The following is a 23,796-nucleotide window of genomic DNA, read 5'->3' as shown; positions in this document are numbered from 1 at the left end:
GTCTCTTATATAACATATTTACTTATTCATGAGAGGAGGAGGAAGAGGTATTTTTCTTTTTTTTTCTTACTGTTTGAGTTTGATTCAATGATGTGACTGGAGATCTCCGGAATAAATCATCCTGCGCAGGGACTCTGTTCATGTCTTATCTCATCATTTGATTTATCGGACACGCAAAAGTATGGATTTTTTACATACACCCTTCAACGTCCACCTGAGCGTTGTGCTCCGTGTTTTCCGGTGTCAGCATCGCTCGCCCGTGAACCTTTATAACGTCGTCATAGCCGCATCAGCGCTTCCAACTTCGCCGTCAACCTCGGAGTCACCATCATCATCATCATCATCGATGATGATCATCGTCGTCATCAATGTGCTCTTTATCGTTGGTCGATGTCTTTGAAAAAAACGGCTCGACCGTGAGCTGCTTGCATTCAACAGTGTAACAATTTGACAAAACAATTTCGCAAACTATTTACAAATGTGTGCAACTGTGGTACTATTTACAATTATGTGGATGTTTCAAATACAGTTTTTCTTTTTGTAACACTCTCCTGCGTGCAAGGAGACGCCAGGACTTGCACAACAGTTTACTTTCACTTTCGCATTTGTTTGTTTCGCGTGCAAACGTTACTTTCTTGACGGCCTTTTTTCCGGGGAATAAATAGCAAGTAGCAGACTGTACACACTCCTCCGATGAATATGCATTGGACTCGGGGCACTCTCCGTCGTCCGATTGAACGTCCGCCTGTGCGTGCTCGATTGTGCTCCGCGTTTATGACGACGTCATAGCCGCCGCGTCAGCGGTTCCAATTTCGCCGTCAAGCTCGAATTCACCTTCATCATCATCGATGATGATCATCGTCGTCATCAATGTGCACTTTTAGCGTTGGTCGATGCCTTTAGTCTTGTAAGTGTAGAGCTGCTTGCAAACGGGGCGCCATTCTCCGTGTGCTCCTCCTCAGCCATCTAGCTCTCCCCCCACGTCTCCTACTGCCGCGTCAATGCTTTCCAACCACGGAGTCATCATCATCATCGATGATGATCATCGTCGTCATCAATGTGCTCTTTATTGTTGGTCGATGCTTTTCGAATTTGAAAAAAAAACGGCTCGGGCGTGAGCTGCCGCAACCGGTCGCCATTTTTCCTTTGTCTAACATTCTCATCTTCTGCTCGACGCTCTAGCTCCGCCTCTACTGACGCCCACCCGATCTTGTCAAAAGAGAGTCATCGCTGCCCTCTAGGGGCCCAAAATAGTCATTAGGCTCACGAGACCTGCTTGAAGCTTTTAGGACAGCTCCGCAAGCCTTCCCAGCACCCGTTTCAAAAAAAAAAAAAATTTAAAATGGGAGGACGTCTTTTAACGTCTTTGGCGCTCCTCCGTAGGTTTTTGCGGAACGTCATTTAACGTCTTTGGCAGTAAAAGAGTTAATCTGAAGTCTTCATAATTCGGGACATAAACGGACTCTATGTACTTGACTGACATCAAGTGACTTCTGTTTTATCTTTGTACACAACCTGTATGTCTATCTCAAATGAATGATGTGTGTAATTTCTGTAGCCACCTAAGTTTAGCTAATTAGTAAGCTTAGCGGATTCAATACATTTATGGTCGCGGTAATGTTTGAAATGTGTTCAGAATGATAAATGAAGCATCTGGCTTTTTTATTATAAATTATCAAATGCCATCCCAAAAGCTTGGTTTTAGTGGACCAAGTCTGTCTCACACGCACGGAGGAGGCGGGACTACTGCCCGACCCCCTGGGACACAGTTTAAAAGCCAGTGCGCAAAGGAACTTCCCTCTCCCTTCTCCTTCTCTCTTCTGCGCGCCTCTCTTCTTCATCTCTGTTCTCCGCTCCCTCTTCTTTGCCCTTCTCCCTCTTTGCTCTTCTTTCCCCACAAACTCCTCTTGACCATCACGAGAGACGTGGTCGCCGAACAAGCTTAGAGCGACCACATGGCTTCTTTCTTTGAGCCCCCGGACTTGAGCCGCAACGTGCGCCCCAAAGCACCCATCACTCAAGGACTCGCAACCACACTGCACGTCCCAAAACGCGCGTGTCTGTCGAAAGCCGACCCACCTACCTTCTGCTCTCTGAATCACGCAGCGCCCCGTTGACCCGGTTCTACGACGGCTGTTATGCAGCGAGCCACTGCACGCCAGCAACCCATTTCTGCTCCAACCGTGCGCCCGAGATGCCCCGCAGCGCCCAAACCAACTGACTGCGGCCTCTCAACTGCGCAAGCACATCACCACCAACCGGGACTTGTGCCAGCCAAGGACCTGCTGCGGCATCCACGGCGCGCGTGCACCTCGCCACCAACCGGAGACGTGCAGCGGCCTCTCAGTCGTGCGCCCATCACCATCATCCAGAGACTCCAGTGCAGCATTCCAACTGCGTGTGTTTGTCTAGAAATTCAATTTCTGCCGAATCATTTGTGTTTAGTGAATGGATAAGTAATTCTCTTTTTAAAGCAAAGAACTCCATGTTTAACTAAAGTAGAAACTTCAAATTATGAATACTTGATAATAGGATTTTTATCATTTATTTTGCTCCTACAAACAAGCAAAGTCAACGTGGTGCCCCCAGAGGTTGCTGAGGAAATTACAACTCCCCTCAGTACCGTCTAAATTTCTCATAAGCCATTACGGCAACCCAAATAATCTTTACACATGTTTGGTGTAAAGTCAACACTGCATACCAGCAAAAGAACCTTCTCCCTACAGTGAAGCATGGGGGTGAGAATGTTAAATTCTGGGCTGGTTTTTCATCCTCAGGACCTGGACAACTCCACATAGTCCAGGGAATCATGAATTCAGAGGAATATTGTGAAATCCTGGATCAAAACCTGAAGCCGTTCTTTGTGAAGTTTTTAGCCTGGTAGAAGATGGATCATGCAATTTGACAATTATCCAAAGCATTCCAGCAATACAACCAAGGAATGTCTGAAGAACAAGATTCATGTTCTGTATGTGCCCAGTCAAAATCCTGACTTAAATTATTTCAAAATACTGTGGCGGGACCTGAAGCGGGCAGTTTATGCTAGACGCCCATCCAACCTCTCTCAATTGGTTGCATTTTGCAAGGAAGAGTGGCAAAAATCCCCCAAAGTACATGTGAAAGACTGATAAGTCACTAAAGAAAGTGTTTGGATGAAGTTATTATTGCAAAAGGAGATGCAATGTCCGATTAAGTGAGAGGTTCACATACTTTTGCACCCATGAAATCTTGAGTTTTTCTTGAATCAACAACGAATGACAATATTACCATTCTTTTTGTTCAAGTCCATTATTTTCAATGGCAGCATTGTAGATTTGGTTATGACTAAACATTTAATAAGGTTATTTTAATTTATGCAAAAAGTCTTACCGTGCCTGCAGGATTCACAAGCTTTTGAGCAGCAATGTATATATTGAAGGTTTATAATAATACATTTTGTGTGAACGCCACAGGTGTACAATCTGAAATGTTTTTGGAATTACAGTTATTTCTGGAATATAAATCGCTACTTTTTTCACTAGCATTTGACCCTGCGGCTAATACAAAGGTGCGGCTTATCCATCAGATCACAAGGGGGTGCACTATAAAGGAAGCGCATGGGCGTCAGGCAGAGCAAAACAAACCAAGTGAGCCCAAATACAGTCTGAGAGAGAACGAGAGCGAGACAATTTGCGCACTCATTTTGGAAAATAAAGTAGTGGGAACCCTTGTATACCAGTGTGGTAACATTAAAACACCTGAGGCTTACAGTCGGGTGCGGCTTATATGTGCAAAACTCCAGTATTCCCCAAATTTAGCTAGCGCACCTTATAGTCCAGAAATCACCGTATGTTTCTATCTGCTTCAGGAGATATCAATTATTTAGTAGGCATTGACAATATTGTTGAATTTCCAGGAAAGCTTCAGGTTTTCAAGGGTGATTGTAAAGTCACCCATAGGTGTTACAGGCATGTTTTGACAGGCACTTTAGGTCTTAATGGGTTAAGATAGGTTCCACTTAAAACTAAAAAGACTACAAAATGTGTGTTTCCACTTTTGCAATCTGTTCGGCATAATGCTTGTAACCAAGAGGATTTTTATGCTGCTTCAGCACCGCCATATGGTGGTCGGGAGGGACGAAATAGAACCGTAGTCACGGTACATTCCTAACTATAAAATATACACGTATGAAATGCTGTGTGAGAACAAAACAACACTGAAAAATATGATACACATTTACACTGACTTTTGAGAATTGCTATTCCGCTAAACATAATTAGTTGATTTTGAAGTCAAACACTTTAAAAACAGAGTTAGCTCAACGGTTAGAAGTTAGAACAGTGGTTATACCTTTTTCAATACTTAGTTTTCTAGCAAAGTCCCTCAAATGGATGTAAATAAGTATATTTACACACAAAATTACATTATCTGATAAAACCCCACAGCTTGAAAAGGTTGTTTTACTGAAAAAAAGGGGCCAACAATTTAAGGATTTCAAGGTTAAACACTTCCAAAACAGAGACATCTCTATTATAATAAGTCATTCAAGTCAAATAGTGTTGTGATCCTCTTTCTAGCAGATTCCACATCCTAAAGCAAATGTAAATGACCATAATGACACAATCGAAATGATGTCACCGTGCTATGAAGCCTGGGTGAGAATCTTTGTTACTTACATGCCACCAATGGTGACTGTGGCACAGGTGCGCTCTGAGAATGCTGGGGTGCTTTCACCGGGGCCGGTGGCCGCTCTGATGTAGTCCACAGTCACATTGACCTAAAAAAAAAAAAAAAAGTACACATATAAAATACTCAACTGAAAAAGGAAGCACAAGTTACAGCCATAGTAATTGGTGTTGGGGGGTGTTTTGACTTGTGCAATGGGGTGGTGGTGGAGGAAGAGGGCATTCTCAAGGTCACCCCAGTCAGCGTGCATCATGTCAGGCATGAGCGCAGACCTCCCAAGAGGATGATTGCGGGTGTGTGCAAGCACAAGAAAACACACGGTCAAGAAACCCCACATAACCCTGGAGAAAAGCTTTTGTCACATGACACGTGTGGAGCGCATTCGCTACATGGCAAACATTAGGAAGAGTGCAGTTGAATGGTATGCGTCGCAAATGACAAGTTTTGAGAGCCTCAAGTGCCAAGTCAACGTGATGTGTGGCGGTTAGTGGTCAACTATTAAGCAATAATCACTAAAGTATTTCAAAAACTACTGTAAAGAAAATAAACCAAAACAGGCTGTTATACAGTATGTGACCATCACGTGGGGGTGAACAGCAGTATGTGGGTCATCATTAAAGTCCAGTCTTGTATGCTAGGTTTCAAATAGCATGTAACAATTGTATACGTTTGAGATCCAATTATGGAAAATAAGACCACAACGATTTAAAAAAAATCTAATAAAATAAAAAACACACCATATTGGCGTTTTAGTTAATGAACTTTTTTCCCCATGTGGCTGTCCCTCAAAAATTTTGTTCCACTTCCTGGGGGCAATTGTTTCAGAGTCAAGGTCAAAACTTTCCTATCACTCAAAAAGAATGAACTTGGATTGAAATTATGTTTTCCAAGTTGCTGCTACACAATCTTAACTACAATGGTATGGCAGATGTATGCCCTGGGCAGGATCAGGACAGTAACAGACGTCGTCACAGCATGGTACGACGTCATATTCTTATATAATGATAATAATAATAACCATTTCACCGTTGCTGATTTCTGTTTTAAAAGCTGGATCTTCTGTTCCTGCTTGAATACTGCAATTGTGCGTGTTCTCTGTGTAATAGACTCAAAAAAGGTGCAATCAGACGTATCAAAAGAAGATAATTTCAATTGTTTTATACTGACCTAGTGGAATCGTAATCAAGACGTCAACTTGAGAGCATCAGGCAGTGATCATATTTTTTTTAAAAGGTTTGTTTTTGTCTTTTGTGGTAATAAGGTCCATTGTGGTGTCACTAATGAAATCTCTCTTCAGTGGAGCACAGCAGCTCATGTAGCAGTAATGAACTCATTATGCTTAACTTTGGCTGTTGTGAAACCATGCAAATAAGCTCGTCTTATTTTCATGTTGGAAATTCATTTGACCTTGCTCGCACCGCAGACCAATGCTTCGTAGCCTTAACATGATACGTGTTTTCATGTCATTCACATTCAAATGTGAGGAGGCAATTCAAACAAGCTTTCTTCGTTATGTTGAATTCAATTTGTTGTGTGGCCACGCATGTGTGTTTGAAAGAAAAGATCTTCGAATGAGATGTGGATAATGTGGTGGTTAAAAGGGAAGGGGGAGTGGATAAAATGGTGTGATACCCACTAAAAGCCAAATATGTGGGATACAGTCTGGGATACAGCAAAACGGAAACTGATAGAAATATACTTTTTTTCTGATGAAAGAAGAGACTTTAATCTTTATTTTGGTAGGTTTCATGTTTTTATAGCAATAGAACACAATATTCTATGGGCCTTTAAAAATCTGTCAAAATCCATTAAAACAGCCAGGAGTGAAGAGGACTGTTTTAGTGAAAATAGCTGGGGGAAAAAAGTGTTTTCCATGGTATGATTTTTGCTCCTGTGAACAAATGTGGTTTTACCATGTTAGCAACTTGACTGGCTAATTCATTTAACTAAAAATAAAAAAAGTTAATGCCATAAAATTACCATAAACTGGATCTCTTAAAAGGAACCCCGATTGTAATGTTTGCTCTAAATGTTTTATTAGATTTTTTATTAACATAACTGACATTCATTTTTCAAAAAATCATTTCCATTTTAATACATTCTGTAGAAATGTTATTTGGACGTATGCCGCCATTATTTACATCGCAACACATTCAGTGCATAGTGACGTAGAAAGGTGGCGCACTATAAAGAAAGCAAGTTAAGCCTCCATAACGTTCTTAAAGAAACAACACCCCAACGGGAGAGTCACCCTCCCCCACGCCGTGCTCCTGTCATTCACCAGACGCATTTAAGCGTTTTGAGCTTCCCTGTAGGAATGCTACGGAGACTTAACTTGCTTTCTTTTTAAGTGTTTCACATTGCTCGGCAGAGAGCCACCGCCGTTCTACGTCACTACGCACTGAATGTGTTGCAAACTTGCGACGTAAATAACAAAGGTAGCGTACGTCCAAATAAAGTTTCGACAAAATATATTAAACTGGAAATGATGCATGAAAAATAAATCTAATAGTTATGGTAGTAACAAACAAATAATATAGAGCAACCTTGTCATTACAGTTGGGGTTCTTTTTAAGAGTTGATAGCAGGAATGTGTGAAGGAGTGGGTGAAAAATTGGAAGCTAAAAAGTGCAAGAGACATGTGCCAAGACAATCACTTGTTTTGGCGAGCTAATCAGCCACATGTAGCGGATATTATTCAAATAATCCTAACATCTTCGTCATACAGTATCATCAGATATCCTCATTGGATAGATTGAAAAAAACAAATCAATAAGGGATGGTACGTATGAATCGAGATATTTAACTCTTTCACTGCCACTAACGTTTAAAGACGTCAAGTAAAAACCTACGGAGGGCCAAGACGTCATCCAATTTTATTTATTTTTTGAAACGGGTGCAGGCAAGCCTTCCGCAGCTGTGGTGAAAGTTTCAAGCAGGTCTATTGAGCCTAATGACTATTTTTGGCCCCTACAGGGCAGCGATGACTCTCTTTTGACAAGATTGGGTGGGCGTCAGTAGAAGACGTGAGGCGGGGCTAGAGTGTTGAGGGGACAATGGCTGAAGAAGCCATAATGGCGGCCGCCTGCAAGCAGCTCACGGTCGAGCCGTTTTTTTCAAAGACATCGACCAACGATAAAGAGCACATTGATGACGACGATGATCATCATCGATGATGATGATGATGATGGTGACTCCGAGGTTGACGGCGAAGTTGGAAGCGCTGACGCGGCTATGACGACGTTATAAAGGTTCACGGGCGAGCGATGCTGACACCGGAAAACACGGAGCACAACGCTCAGGTGGACGTTGAAGGGTGTATGTAAAAAATCCATACTTTTGCGTGTCCGATAAATCAAATGATGAGATAAGACATGAACAGAGTCCCTGCGCAGGATGATTTATTCCGGAGATCTCCAGTCACATCATTGAATCAAACTCAAACAGTAAGAAAAAAAAAGAAAAATACCTCTTCCTCCTCCTCTCATGAATAAGTAAATATGTTATATAAGAGACGAAAACAGATTACAAAAACAGAATTCTCAGTTGTACCTGTGTTCAAGACAAAATATACTTTCAGGGCACTTCTCGTACTTCTTCCCATAACAAAATCTCACAAACAAGTTGAACTGGACAGCTCCTAATGTAGTAGAGTTGTGGGAGTGCGCGCTCTCTCTCACGAAAGAATGTGTTTTCGCACAGAACACTGAGAAGGAACTTCTAGACCAAACAATGTGTACCAGCTTAGTTTAAGGTCAAATTATACTGAGTTCAAACACTATTTTACCTACTTCACATCTATAAAACATTTCAACATGGTTAATATATGAAATAAAGAATTAAAAATGTTAATAATGTATAACAATGTTCAATCGGACGACGAAGAGTGCCCCGAGTCCAATGCATATTCATCGGAGGAGTGTGTACAGTCTGCTACTTGCTATTTATTCCCCTGAAAAAAAGGCCGTCAAGAAAGTGTAACGTCTGCACGTGAAACGGACAAAGCGAAAGTGAAACTAATCTGTTGTGCGAATCCTGGTCCCTCTCCTTGCACGCAGGAGAGCGTAATAAAAAGAAAACTGTATTTGAAACATCCACATAATTGTAAGTAGTACCACAGTTGCACACATTTGTAAATAGTTTGCGAAATTGTTTTGTCAAATTGTTACACTGTTGAATGGAAATAAACGTATTTTGCAAACTAAAAACACTTTTTCATTGTTGGTGAAAGCGTTTTACAGAAGTAAAGCACTATTTAGGTGTTTGTGGCATCATTCATGGACAAAAATAAGTGTACAATTCACTAGAGTGCATGAAATAACATCGTTTCACAAAAAGCTCTTTTTCTCCGCTTTTTGTTTCAAAACAGAGAATTTCGGTGAAAGTAACCATTTTCTATTGTTGATTACTGAAGAACGGAATAAGGTAGAAACAAACTTTTTTTTCTGATGAAAGATGTCCAATCTTTCATTTGGTAGTATGTGTGTTTCCATAGTCCAAACACAACATTTTCTGTGGACCTTGAAAGATCAGTCAAAATGCTTAAATCGGCTGGCACTGGCGACAACCCGTTTCTAAAAACGTCTGGCAGTCAAATAGTTAATTAGGAGCGTCAGGATTCTTGAGGATAACCGATAGGGACAGCTGCAGGGCACTGTTGTACTGTATAACTTCCAAGGAGTGTTGTTTTCCAAAACCACATGGCTGATTCCTGTGGATAGGACTGATAAGCAGTTTTATCGCTAGTTTGCTTGCTAAACAGGCTTTTAGGTCTCGATAGGCGATTCCTGTGTGTTGTAAAAACGAAATCCAGTCCCTGCTGGAGGGAAATTAAAACAGTTTTTCCTTCCTCTCTGGTTGGTTTGAGAAAACACAGGGTTGAGGACACACGTTCCCCAGAGGAAAATGTTTAAAAAGGCAAATAAAATGAAAAAATTGAGGGTGACGGGCAATATTCGTTACAGTCCCCCCTCCCAAGAGAGTTGAATCTTCAGGATGTCCAGGTTGACGGGTCCAGCTGATCCGTGGCAGGGGTCCATGCCACGCTTAGATGGCAGTAGTCCCAATCATGCTCCAATGCAACAAGAAACATACCACTGGTGCAACTTTACCCTACCATCTGCAGGGCTATGTGTATGCAGTGTAGGTCTGTGTGTTGTCAGTGTACGTCTGTGTATTCAGTTAACTGGGTATGTCTCACTAGGTACTGTATAAGCTACTGAGGAACTCGGGTCCCAGAAACAGGCACGGGCCTGAGACAGACGCAAAAGAGACGCAAAACTACCAAACAAGAAGCAAAACCTATCCTAAGGCTATGCTTAAATCGGCTGGCACTGGCAACAACCCGTTTCTGAAAACGTCTGGCAGTGAAATAGTTAACATGACGTTTGATCCTCATTTAATTTGGCTGAATGTAACCTCTCAATAAACCAACCAAGGCAACAAACAAACAGTTATACTTCAAATGGTCCCCTTCAATCATCTTTCAATTGCATGTGCAACCTTTCTCCATATTCACACGCGAGCAGCTGCACACAACAGGAGACACTTTTGAGCCCGCAGGATTATCCGTATGTGCTCAAGCCTGATAAGTTGTTTAATGCAACATCTCCATTGGAATGTTTCTTCTTTTCTTTTTTGTGCTGCTGCTGCTGCTGAGACCCAGGCATATACAACAAGCACGACTTATAAAGTTAACCAAATGGAGCTTTTTGGGATTATGTCACCATGCAAACGCAGCTGTTTCAGATATGGCAGGGATACATCATATATACACCAACACAAGGCAGTTGCTTGCATTTTAACTCAATTGTAGAACTTATATCTGAATTGTCCGACAATATGTATGCCATTGGTTGCTCCAAAATTGCCATGTGTTTCTGAAACAGCGCAAGTGACCGGCCAAAGTGACTCAACTGGACAATCATGAGGGGGGCGGGGCAGATGAAGTTGGTGTTGCACCAAAGCGATTGACACTTGCAAATAATCAACTTCCTGCAATGGGATAAGAACATTTGAAGGCGCCACATCCACAGTACGATTATTTCTTTATTTCACCCCACTTAGCTGTTACAAATAAAAATAAGTCTTTGTAAAATAAAGACTGTAAATGCTTTATTGATACAGCTTCCGACGGCTGGTTGAAAATCGCTTATACTTGTTTACATGTATATTTTTGTTAGTAAAGCTCATTTACAATCTTGCAATGCCGCTGACTGGAATGGCAACAAAACAAACCGACGTGGGCCTAAAGTATGTAAATAAATACACTTCTTCCGCACAACATAGCACTTGTTGAGTAGTTGTCATTTCATTGATTGGCTAAAGTGATTTTAACAACAATAAAATGCTACTTGAAACATGGCCAAACAGTAGAGCTGTTTGGTTTGATGAAGAATTCACTTGGAATAAGTGAAATGTTCCACTTTGGAGGTTCTACCATGCTTTTGATGATTTTTTTTTTCCCCACGAGAAAATGCATTAATCATCTGCAGAAATCAAACCTAGGCCCCACATTGCTGAAAGGAAAATTGAATATGCTAATGGTACGTTACTGATAAGAGATGAAAATCACGGCAGTTTGCTTATAGGGATGATGAATAACAGCTTTAATGGCGAGCGGCGTTTTATTCCGCTGAAGCGTAGTGGCTTTGAGCTTTAGCGCGTCGCTACTTATGCGGAGTAATGTCCTGGAGGATTTAGTGGAGCTTGTTTTCTCAGTGCTGCCTGCCAGCTCGAAACAGGTAATTTGACAAATGTGCCAAGTCAACCTTGTGACTGGACAAGATGTTGTGCCTATTTTGCGGCTCGAGAAGGGGACTCTCATTGTACATGATCGGTTCAAAGCTAATTATCTTTGGTTATAAAAATAGATTCAAAACAGAACTGGTCTCCATCTACTAATGCTCCTCCGTTAGGCTTAGTGCTTCAGAGACAGCGTGACAGCAAATAGGTCGACCAATTCCCCAAAATGTGAAGCATTGCGCTCTTGCGCCTACCTCTGCCCGCCCAACGCAACTCCCAAGTAGGTCAAGGTAGCGCAGATGAACATGAAAGCCTCCGGGAGTTAAGTCGTTCCGTTGGAAAATAAAAACGGTCCCAAAAGCAGTATAGGGATGGTTTAATCCAAAGTAATTCTTTCCCGGTTGTCAAGGCCACCGAGGAGGCTGCCACATTCAAAAGGATTCCTTTTTTTTTTTTTTTACTTATGTATTATAAGGATAAAAAAAAAAAATAGGCTGTTTTGGCTGCTCATTTTAGAGACCAAAAGCATCAACTTGAACCACACTCAAAAACACCGCTTCATTTAGACAACAGTACTGTATTTTTGTTTGATAAAAAGTGATTAAAATGTTACTCGTTAACAGTGCCACTGCTTAACTCTTTGACTGAAAGACGTTTTCAGAAAAGGGATGCCGTCAGTGCCAGCCGATTTAAGCATTTTGACTGATCTTTCAAGGTCCACAGAAAATTTTGTGTTTGGACTATGGAAACACACATTCTACCAAATGAAAGATTGGACTCTCAAAGTTTGTTTCTACCTTATTCCGTTTTTCAGTAATCAACAATAGAAAATGGTTAGTTTCACCCAAATGCTCTGTTTTGAAACAAAAAACGGAGAAATCAAGCTTTTTGTGAAACGATATTTCATGCACTCTAGTGAATTTGAGACCTTTTTTTCCATGAATGATGCCACAAACACCTAAACAGTGCTTTACTTCTGTAAAACACTACCACCAACAATGAAAAAGTGTTTATAGTTTGCAAAATACGTTTATTTCCATTCAACAGTGTAACAATTTGACAAAACAATTTCGCAAACGATTTACAAATGTGTGCAACTATGTGGATGTTTCAAATACAGTTTTTCTTTTTGTAACACTCCCCTGCGTGCAAGGCGACGCAGCAGGATTTGTACAACAGATTAGTTTCACTGCGATGGCCCCTTAGCGTGCAGACGCTACACTTTCTTGCTGGCTTTTTTTTCCGGAGAAAAGCAAGTATATACTGCAGTGTGTGTTTGGCCATTTTGCCATCAAGTCTACTCTCAGGATCATGATACGGTGACGTTACGGTGGTGTTACGTCTGGCTTCCTCATGTCCTTCAGTTCCTAGACCGGGTGGTTGATCCATCTTATCCGCTCCATTCATGGTGGCATCGTAGTCCATAACCAGTGTCTTCTCCGTGATCAGACTGTACCAACTCCTCCGAAGAATATGCATTGGACTCGGGGCACTCTTCGTCGTCCGATTGAACGTCCGCCTGAGCGTGCTCGGTTGTGCTCCGCGTTTTCCGGCGTTAGCATCGCTAGCCGGTGAGGCTTTATGACGTGATCATAGCCGCCGCGTCAACGCTTCCAACTTCGGCGTCAACCTCGGAGTCACCATCATCATCATCATCATCATCATCATCGTCGTCGTCATCAAAGTGCTCTTTAGCATTGGTCGATGCTTTTCGTCTTTGAAAAAAATGCTCAAGCGTGAGCTGCTTGCAACCGGTCGCCATTATGGCTTTCTCAGCCATTGTCCCCTCAACACTCTAGCTCCGCCTCACGTCTTCTACTGACGCCTACCCAATCTTGTCCAAAGAGAGTCATCGCTGCCATCTAGGGGCCAAAAATAGGCATTATACTAACTAGATCTGCTTGATACTTTCAGCACAGCTGGCCAAGGCTTTCCTTTACCCGTTTCCCCCCCCCAAAAAAAAAAACTTGGTGAACGTCTTTTAACGTGTTTGCCGCTGCTCCATAGGTTGTTACGAAACGTCATTTAACATTTTTGGCAGTAAAAGAGTTAAGAGAGCTAAATGCTAACAACTCTCAAGACACACATATATATACATACATATACATATATATACACATATGCATACATATATATATATACATATATACACATATATCTACACATTCATATATCTACACATACACTTATATACACAAACATACGTAGACATATACACATATATACACATACATACGTAGACATATACACATATATACACATACATACGTAGACATATACACATATATACACATACATACGTAGACATATACACATATATATACACATACATACGTAGACATATACACATATATACACATACATACGTAGACATAAACACATATATACACATACATACGTAGACATATACACATACACATACGTAGACATATACACATACACATACGTAGACATATACACATACACGCGTATACGCGTACATACACGCGTATACGCGTACACGTACACGTACACAAACATATTATTATATACATATAAACATACATGTATACATTTACGTACAAACATACATGTATACATTTCCGTACAAACATACATGTATACATTTCCGTACAAACATACATGTACACATTTACGTACAAACATACATGTACACGTTTACGTACATACATACATGTACACGTTTATTTACATGTATATACGTATATACACACGTATATATACGTATATACAGACGTATATATACGTATATACACACGTATATACACATGTATATATACACATGTATATCTACGTATATACACATGTATATCTACGCATGTATATACACACATGTATATCTACGCATGTATATACACACATGTATATCTACACGTATATACACACATGTATATATACGTATATACACATGTATATATACACGTATATACACATGTATATATACACGTATATACACATGTATATATACACGTATATACACATGTATATATACACGTATATACACATGTATATATACACGTATATACACATGTATATATACACGTATATACACATGTATATATACACGTATATACACATGTATATATACACGTATATACACATGTATATATACACGTATATATACACGTATATACACACGTATATATACACGTATATACACATGTATATATACACGTATACACGTATATATACACGTATATATACACGTATATATACACGTATATATACATGTATATATACACACATATATATATATAAACGTATACACATACATGTATACACATACATGTATACACATACATGTATACACATACATGTATACACATACATGTATACACATTCATATATACACATACACACATACATGTATACACATTCATATATACACATACACACATACATGTATACACATTCATATATACACATACACACATACATGTATACACATTCATATATACACATACACACATACACATACACACATACATATATACACATACACACATACATGTATACACATACACGTATATACATACATGTATACACATACACGTATATACATACATATATACACATACACGTATATACATACATATATACACATACACGTATATACATACATATATACACATACACGTATATACACATACACGTATATACACATACATACGTATATACGCATACATACGTATATACGCATACATACGTATATACGCATACATACGTATATACGCATACATACATACGCATACATACGTATATACGCATACATACATACGCATACATACATACGCATACGTATATACGCATACATACATACGCATACGTATATACGCATACATACATACGCATACGTATATACGCATACGTATATACGCATACATGTATACATATATATACGCATACATGTACACATACATATACGCATACATATACACATACATATATATACACATACATATACACATACATATATATACACATACATATATACATACATATATATATACACATACATATATATACATATACATATATACATATATATATACACATACATATATACATATATATACACATACATATATACATATATATACACATACATATATACATATATATATACACATACATATATACATACACATACATATATACATATATACATACACATACATATATACATATATACATACACATACATATATACATATATATACACACATACATATATACATATATATACACATACATATATACATATATATACACATACATATAGACATATATATACACATACATATAGACATATATACACATACATACGAATATTCGGCCACGGAAAATGTTGGGTCGAAAATGGCAAAAATATGCATTTTCGGAATTTGGCTGAAATAAAATTCAAGCCAAAAGAATATGGCAGAAAGAGGATGTTGTGGTGACGCAAGCAAAAAAAATGCTGCAACGCTCTTTGAATTAAACACCAAACACGGGAGTGAGTTTCCGCCTTGCTCGTTGGTGTTTGTGAGTACCGGCAGCTTCATTGTGCACACCGATGAAGGAGAGGGTCGCTTGCCGAGTACTGCACTACAGGTGAGCCACTCTTTCTCCTGCAGCGTCTTCCTTTTTTTTTTTATGAGAGCCCCTCGAGCGCTTTCACTTGCATTCTGGTGGCCGTGCTAAAAGCTTTAACTAATGTTAGCATTATTGCTATCAACAGTTTTAAACAAGTAAACACTTAGCACTATCACTGGGTGACTACAGATCTGTATAGGACACCGTGTATGACTTTGCAGTCCGTTTCCAAAGACAAATGGCTGATGCAAGGAAACGTTGGTGAATATGTGAATATGAGAATGTGCCAATTTTAAGTGCGCCGCAATGTGTCCCACTCCAAATAGCCAAATGCGTCATCCGCACCGCACGCATTTGTGCCCGCCGATACAAAGCACATTGATAAAGTGCAATTGCACCGCCAGAAAATGCTCAGTTGCTCACCCCACGTTTGGTGTTTAATGTACCATTCACCAGCATGTCTCTGAAGTCCTGTGGTGTAGACGCATTTCAATTTATATTGTGCTTTGTTAAAATGCCCTGTGCCAAATATGCCTAAATATTTTATAATAATATTCCAATTTTAATTAATTATAATATAAATGCAATGATAATACAAAATTGGCATAATTTTTTTTCCGGCGTTTCGGTTTTTGGCCAAGCATTTCTTATTTTCGGCTTTTGGTTTCCGCCAAAAAAAAAATCATTTCGGTGCATCCCTATTGGCAGCCCAGTATAAAAAAACACTTTTACATCCAAACTGGCTGAAAATGGGGGCAATGTATTGGTAGGACACAAAGTCTGAGCAATGACGATGACGGATAGGTGTGGAAAACACCACGTTGAGATGTTGAAGGTACGTTGATTGTTCTCAGTTCTTAACTGTTACCAAAAGTCACCTTTTTCCCGATGAGCTTCTTCCTGAGGAACTCGCGGGCTTCAAACATGTATGGGATGTCGTAGAGTGGACGGAATCGCTTGTCTTTGTCCTTGTTCTTCTCCTGCAGGAGCGGAAAAAGGTAATGAATGAAGAGAATACGGAGAATAAGTGAATAATAAGCTCAGCTGTGTGTACTCTTGCTGCAGCACACAACTTGCCACAAAACCGTCGCCCACGCTCTGACACAAGCGCCACAAATAGCAACCATTTGCATTTTGAAAAAGAGGCAGAGGGTTGCTGCGTATGAAGACAAACACATGCGCGGTGACAGGTGCTCTTTTTTCGAGAAGCGGGAATTATTACTGGCGCAGTTGGAAAATAGAGCCGCTAACGAGGACACAATGGCCGCCTTCCTGTTTGTTTGTTTCTAAGAACTTGGCCATTGTTTAGTTTCGCAAAGAGACACCAGCATCGCCCAAATGAACATGCAAGCCTTTGGATAATTATTTATTCACTCTCATTCATGTGGGAACAACGTGCAACATTATAAAGATTTGAATAACTTCGCTTGATACGTCTCGAAAAGAGCTCCGCCAAGGAAGGGAGTGTGGCGTCAGTTGTTTTGTTTCTAATTTTCTTTCTACAGTTAGGGTATTCATTATCCTTTAATATATGTTTATTTCCTACTTTTATTGCATTTTAATGAAATCTCACACATTACAGATGAAAAATTAGAAAAATCAGGTCAATTAAACCTATTTTGATTTTCTGATGAAAACAGCCAATACTATGTTTGTAGGCATGTTTTATTTGCATTTATATTTACTCTTATTGCTTGATTTTACTTTACTTTCATTACATGTTGACATTCCAAACTGACACTCAGAAGTTTGCAATCACATCAAACCAAGTTGTAACTAGGGCTGAGTATCGATTTAGATCTCCAAAATCGATTCGATTCAGAAGGGCCCGATTCGATTCACATCGATTTCCAATTCAGTTAAGGATTTCATGCCGTACCAATTTTACTTTTATTTGGAAGACATTCTCACAAGGACCAATGTTGAAAATAGTAGAAACTTATTTATCTTACTCAGAGCATTAGTAAAAATATGAATATTTACATTTATAATTGAATTTGATGCAGTTACATTAATCATGTATATTTATTGAACATGACCTGATCAAAACAATAAATAATAATTGAACTCAATTACAACTACAAAATAAAGTGGGGGAAATCACGACATTCACATTCCTGTGATGGTTTTTAAGGTTCCAGTGGTTAGTTAATAAATAAATAAAAACAAATTGACATAAGAAACAGTCATAGTGCAGAATTATGCATCCACATTTTGTGTTTTTATGTCCAATTTCTTGCATTACTTCTTTTGGGGGTTATTCGTGTTCAGTCTCTCGTTTTTTTTCTTTCATTTAATGTACAGTTTAATTACTGCCACATGCAAGCACTTTGTTTAATATTGTGGCAGTATATAAAAATATATGTGGAAATTGCTACATGATCTTTGTTTTAATTTTAATCAACCGCTTTTTTCTTTTTTTACAGTGGTGGGGTTTGCTGGCAGAGTACAAGTAGCAGTGTTTTCAGAAATTAGGGGGACAGTGAGGAATCAAAAGAATAATCACACCGTTTTCTCAAAAACAATCTAGTTTGCCAAGATGTACGATACGATACGATACGATACGATATACTTTTATTTTCCCCGTGGGGAACTTTTTCCTGGACTCCGTCCAGCTGCAGTTTACAGTAAGGAAAAAACAACAGAATAGAAAGAGATAAAATCAAAATTAAATAAGAAGTGCAGCAGTAGTTTACAGTGAGAAAAACAACAGAATAGAGAGAGATAATTAAAATAAATAATACACACACACTCCTATATATATATATATATATTGCACCACTTAGTTAATGTCGGTTATTAAGTAATTTGATGGATGTCGGCAGGAATGAGTTCTTGTAGCGGTTCAGCCTGGTTCTGGGGGCCCTGAATCTCCTGCCGGAAGGCAGTAGCTAGGACTCATGATGCAGAATGTGAGTCGGGCCAGTAACAATTTTCTGTGCCAGTCTGGTGACGGACTGCTCATAAAGCATCTGTAGGGAAGGATGATTCCTGACCCCCATGATCTTCATGGCAGTCCGCACCAGACCGGCAATCTGTGACCTTGACTGCACAGTCAGGTTGCCGTACCAGGCCGCAATGCCGTATCTGATGATACTTTCCAATGCAGCCCGGTAGAACAACAGCATGATCCTCTGCTCCACTCCATAGACCCTCAGTCTGCGTAGGAAATAGAGACGCTGTTGGAGTTTGGAGCAGAGACTTCCAACGTGTACCCTCCAGCTGAGTGTGTTGTCAATGTGGACCCCCAGATACCTGTATGAACCCACCTGGCTGATGTGATTGCCTTTAATGACGACTGGCCCGTGGTCACCCACAGTTTTTGGATCAAATATCACCTCCTCTGTCTTCCCCACATTGAGCACAAGATGATTCCAGTCACACCACTGGACAGTGGCAGTTAATTGTTGAGTACAGTTGCAATAACTAAAGATCAATTTACACAGAAAAAAATACAAACGACATTTGTTCTTACCTGAATCAAGCGAAATGTAAATTAAGATATTTTTCATGCTACATGCACTTTAGGAAAATCCAAATAGCACTACTTATGTTATTTAAAATGTAAATTTCCTGTACATTTTACATAATCATTTTTATTTGTGTAAATTTGATGTTCATAATTGATTCTTCATACACAAATGTTGAGTTTTTTGTGGATGATTGGCATTGCAGACAGTTTCATCATGTGTGATTTATTGTATAGCCTTTCTTTCAATTAAGACTTTTACAATGGATTTTTTTCACATACATGCACGCACATGTGCCCCTTTTTTCTCTTTTCTTTTTTTACTTTGAGCAAGAACTTGAAACAAGTGGCTAACTTCAACAGGGAAGTGAAAAGGATGGAGGGATGCAAAAAAAAATGAGAAGAATCATTTCTGGACTAATAAGGTGTTTCGCAGCAGAAAGACAGTGGTGTCACCAAGGGCTGTAAATGTCAGCACTTGTAAGCCAATTAAGTGCAGGGAGCCATAGATGGGAGGGGGCGCGGGGGATGACTAAAGGTAGTACTTCATCTTTTAGAAGGTTAATGGCGAGCGGCGAGAAAGGGTTGGAGGCGGCGAGACAGAGGCAGAAGGCATGAAAATGAGACGAGATAGAGAAAGTGGATGAAGATGTCGCCATTCATAGCCTGCTTGTTATTAGCATGGTAATTATAGAGATGTCAAGGTCAGAAGGTGTTTTCAATAAATGGCAGGCTAGTCTAGTCTAGCAGCACATGTTTACTCCCAAAATGTAAACTATGACATTTAAGTGCTCTATGAATAAAATCAAATAGAGCCAAATGGATGTGCCAAGCCAAGACTCAATTTCGAAAACAATCTGAGCAAGTTCTAAAAACACACTTAGGTGCCACAACGACCAATCAGTGGCACTGCTACAATGAGCCACATACTGCTTCACCGCAGACATTTACACCCCGACTCCCACCCAAAAAAGGCCACCGTCCTTGCTGCCTCTGACACCGAGGCCAGGCGGGAGAGAAAAGGCGTGTTCAAACTACCGTGACAAGACTAAGTCTGAGCGCATTGCCCGTAAACTGCGCTACTGCTGCCCGGGGAGGGAGAGGGAAGGCCGGCAGGGGAGTGCGGGAGGACGGCGGCTCGTGTGTCTCAAAGCGTGACCCAGTAACATCAGTTTGCGCTGGCTGTCCTGCGGGTGAAGTTCTCGTTCTATTTGGGGTAAATTCCCTTCGTCCCAAATTAGCCGCCATTGCTCGGGAATGGTCTTTGACTCCCGTGGCGAGGCATGACGCTGGCTGGATGCTACAGCTGCAAATGTGCACAAGCTTTCGGAATGTCAAATGACTCAGGAAGGGTTTGAAGTTGGAAGAATAATGTGCAAGTGTTTTTGCACATTTAGACCATTTTAGGCCTTTCACTTTATTTATGTTAAAGCCATTTTGGATGCAATGAAAGAATTTGTTTTCAATATACAGTCTTGTGATCAAAGGTTTTCATACACTTGTAAAGAACATAACGTCATGACTCTCCCAAGCTTCCAATTATTTCTATAACTCAGATTTTTCTCTGATAGAGTAATTGGAACAGATACTTTCTTGTAACAAAAAAGATGTAATTATTTTTTGTGCTTTTATGACTTTGTTCGGAGTTAACAGAAAAAGTGACCAAATCTGCTGGGTCAAATACAGCAATGCTAATTTTTGGTTACATGTCTCTTGGCCATGTTCACTTCAATTAGGCGCTTTTGGTAGCCATCCACAAGCTTCTGGTAAGCTTCTGATTTCATCTTTGACCATTCCTCTTGACAGAATTGGTGCAGTTCAGTTAAATTTGTTGGCTTGCTTAATTGGACTTTCTGTAGCATTGTCCGCATGATCTCAGTGTGGTTTAATAAGTCAGGACTTTGGGAAGGCCATTCTAAAACTTTTTTTCTAGCTTGATTTAGCCATTCCATTACCATTAATCGTTTTTGTGACACGAAAGTTTCTGTTCCAATTACGCTATCAGAGAAAAATCAGAGTTACAGAGATAACTGGACGCTCGGGAGAGCCATGACATTATATTATTTACAAGTGTATGTAAACTTGTGATCACGACTGTATGTCCACAAATTCAAAGAGCCTGCACATGATTATCAATGACTAATAGTGAGAGACTTAATTGTGTATCTTGGGATGGATGTATTATACTACCCCTACATGGGCATTGCACACACCAGAAGGAGAAACACAATGGCTGTTGAATTGAAGCAAAATACTTGGCAAAAACTGTTTCACACTCTACTTAATTATGTATTTGCTTTTATAAAGTACAATATTCCAGAGTGTTATATAAAAACATAAAACAAGTGAAAATGTCTAGCCCATTAACATGCATTGCATTGTCAGCTAATGCTAATGGCCAAGGGCGAGGAGGGGACAACAACAACAAATAGTGCACCCGTGACTCGGGACTTGGGCAGCCCCTGCGCTTCCCTCCTCCCATCCAGTGTCATCTTTGTCCCAAATTAAGGGGTCAAGACATGTCACGCCAGGCTGGGTGTGTGCTGTGGGCGCACACGTCATGGCAGGATACTCAGATTGGGAGGGACGTTGGGACGTTAATGTGGAGGGTGGAAACAAAATGCATTTAAGGCAACAAAAAAAAAGGACTCAAGCATGCTGCTTACATTTGTTTAGTCGCTTCATGTTTATATAATACACAATCCAAAAATGTTCATTCTATCATCCTGGGAGATTCTGACTTGTGGATTTGTCCATAGTGCTTATGCATATTGGCATACAATTTAGGCATGAATCTACAAAATGATCAAAAATAAAGTCTATTTCATGTGTGTCTGCAAGGTTATGTTGAAATATGATCGAAATGAAAGTCATTCCTGTAGGAAAATGACATGTACCGGTAATGTAAGCCTTTTTGAAGAGCTTTTAAGGCTAACTGCATCAAATCTAAGAACTCTTCTTTATTGAATTTGTCAATATGGGTCAAACCTCACAAATTTTGCACTGATATATTTTATATGTGACATACAATGCAAACAAGGATATTTTACATTCTAGGTATTTTATTGATTTAAACTACCTTATGTGCGCAATCAACTATTATTTTAAGTTAATTGAACAACAACATGTAATTGAGGTCTGTTTTAGGATAAGTAGAAATCCTGATGTTCAGCCTTCGTGGCGGTCTAAAACGAGAATGTCAAAAAGCATGTGGGTTTAGACTGCGGTAGTTGCTAGAGTGTCAGCTTTATACAACGATGCAGTATATGTCCTTAAACCGACTTAAAAAGCTCATGGGTACAAAGAACTGCATGCAAGCGAGTGGGAAGGAGCAAACAATGAGTCACTTGTGTGGCACTGATGTCCCTCTTCACTCTTTTTTTACTCAGCTGCTACAAACTAACCTACAAAAAATACAAACAGGAAAAAGACAAAAGCAGGAAGAAGGGGAGGAAGGAAAACTCCGAGCTGCCGGGTGAGAGGAAACATGACTGGTGCAGTCATGTGTTTGTCTCCTTACAATTACTGTAATCATCACACAAGGCAGGGGGTGGGCGGTTTGGGGGGCCTTAAAAGGAAGCAAAAGGCGAGGTCGGAGGGGCTGTCACACTTCATCAGTTCACCGCTAACATAGTGTTTGGCCTCGCTAACCCCACTGAAGTACACACAAAACAATAAAAGTTCACACATAAAATATAAAGTGGAGCATGGACCAAGGCAAACTATTATTAAACAAAAATGCTGTATTATTTGTTTCCCATTTGCAAGGTGACACCGATCATTAATAAGTGCTACAATTGAGCATGCCATGGACTTGACAGCAGATTTAGATTATTTCTAGTTGTTCTCAACTCATATTTATTTTTTGTTCTACACACGCATACTTTATATGTGTGTGAGTATGTGTGTGTGTATATATATATATATATATATATATATATATATATATATATATATATAGTAACGAACATTGCCCGTCACCCTGAAATTTTCCATTTTATTTGCCTTTTTAAACATTTTCCTCTGGGGAATGTGTGTGCGTGTCTTAACTGTGTTTTCAGTTCAAAAAGGACTCTGAGTTTCCCTCCAGCCGGGACTGGATTTCATTTTATAACCCCCAGGAAACGCATACCATAGCGTTAAGACTGCTTATCTGTCCCCACACCATCTTTTATGGTCTGGTCTATCCACAGGAATAAGCCATGGTGTTTTGGAAAACAACACCCCTTGGAAGTTATACGGTACAACAGTGCCCTCCAGCAGTCACTATCGGTATTATCTTCAAGAATCCTATTGCTTGTGATTAATCTGAAGTCTGCATAATTCGGGATATAAACGGACTC

General features: G+C 39.8%; 1 protein-coding gene across 2 annotated transcripts in view; it reads right to left on the bottom strand.

Annotated features, from left to right (window-relative positions):
* Positions 1-23,796, bottom strand: part of snd1 (staphylococcal nuclease and tudor domain containing 1) — a 203,500-nt gene that overhangs the window by 148,498 nt on the left and 31,206 nt on the right. For both annotated transcript variants that reach the window (XM_077544072.1, XM_077544071.1), the window contains exons 11-12: positions 16,863-16,964; positions 4,656-4,756 (exon numbers count right to left, since the gene is read on the bottom strand). In XM_077544072.1, the coding sequence (XP_077400198.1) occupies positions 4,656-4,756; positions 16,863-16,964 (203 nt within the window). The remainder of the gene's footprint in view (positions 1-4,655; positions 4,757-16,862; positions 16,965-23,796) is intronic.

The sequence above is a fragment of the Vanacampus margaritifer genome, chromosome 15, assembly GCF_051991255.1.
Source record: "Vanacampus margaritifer isolate UIUO_Vmar chromosome 15, RoL_Vmar_1.0, whole genome shotgun sequence".
NCBI classification, from domain to species: domain Eukaryota; kingdom Metazoa; phylum Chordata; class Actinopteri; order Syngnathiformes; family Syngnathidae; genus Vanacampus; species Vanacampus margaritifer.
This window is presented reverse-complemented; position numbering and strand designations above follow the sequence as displayed.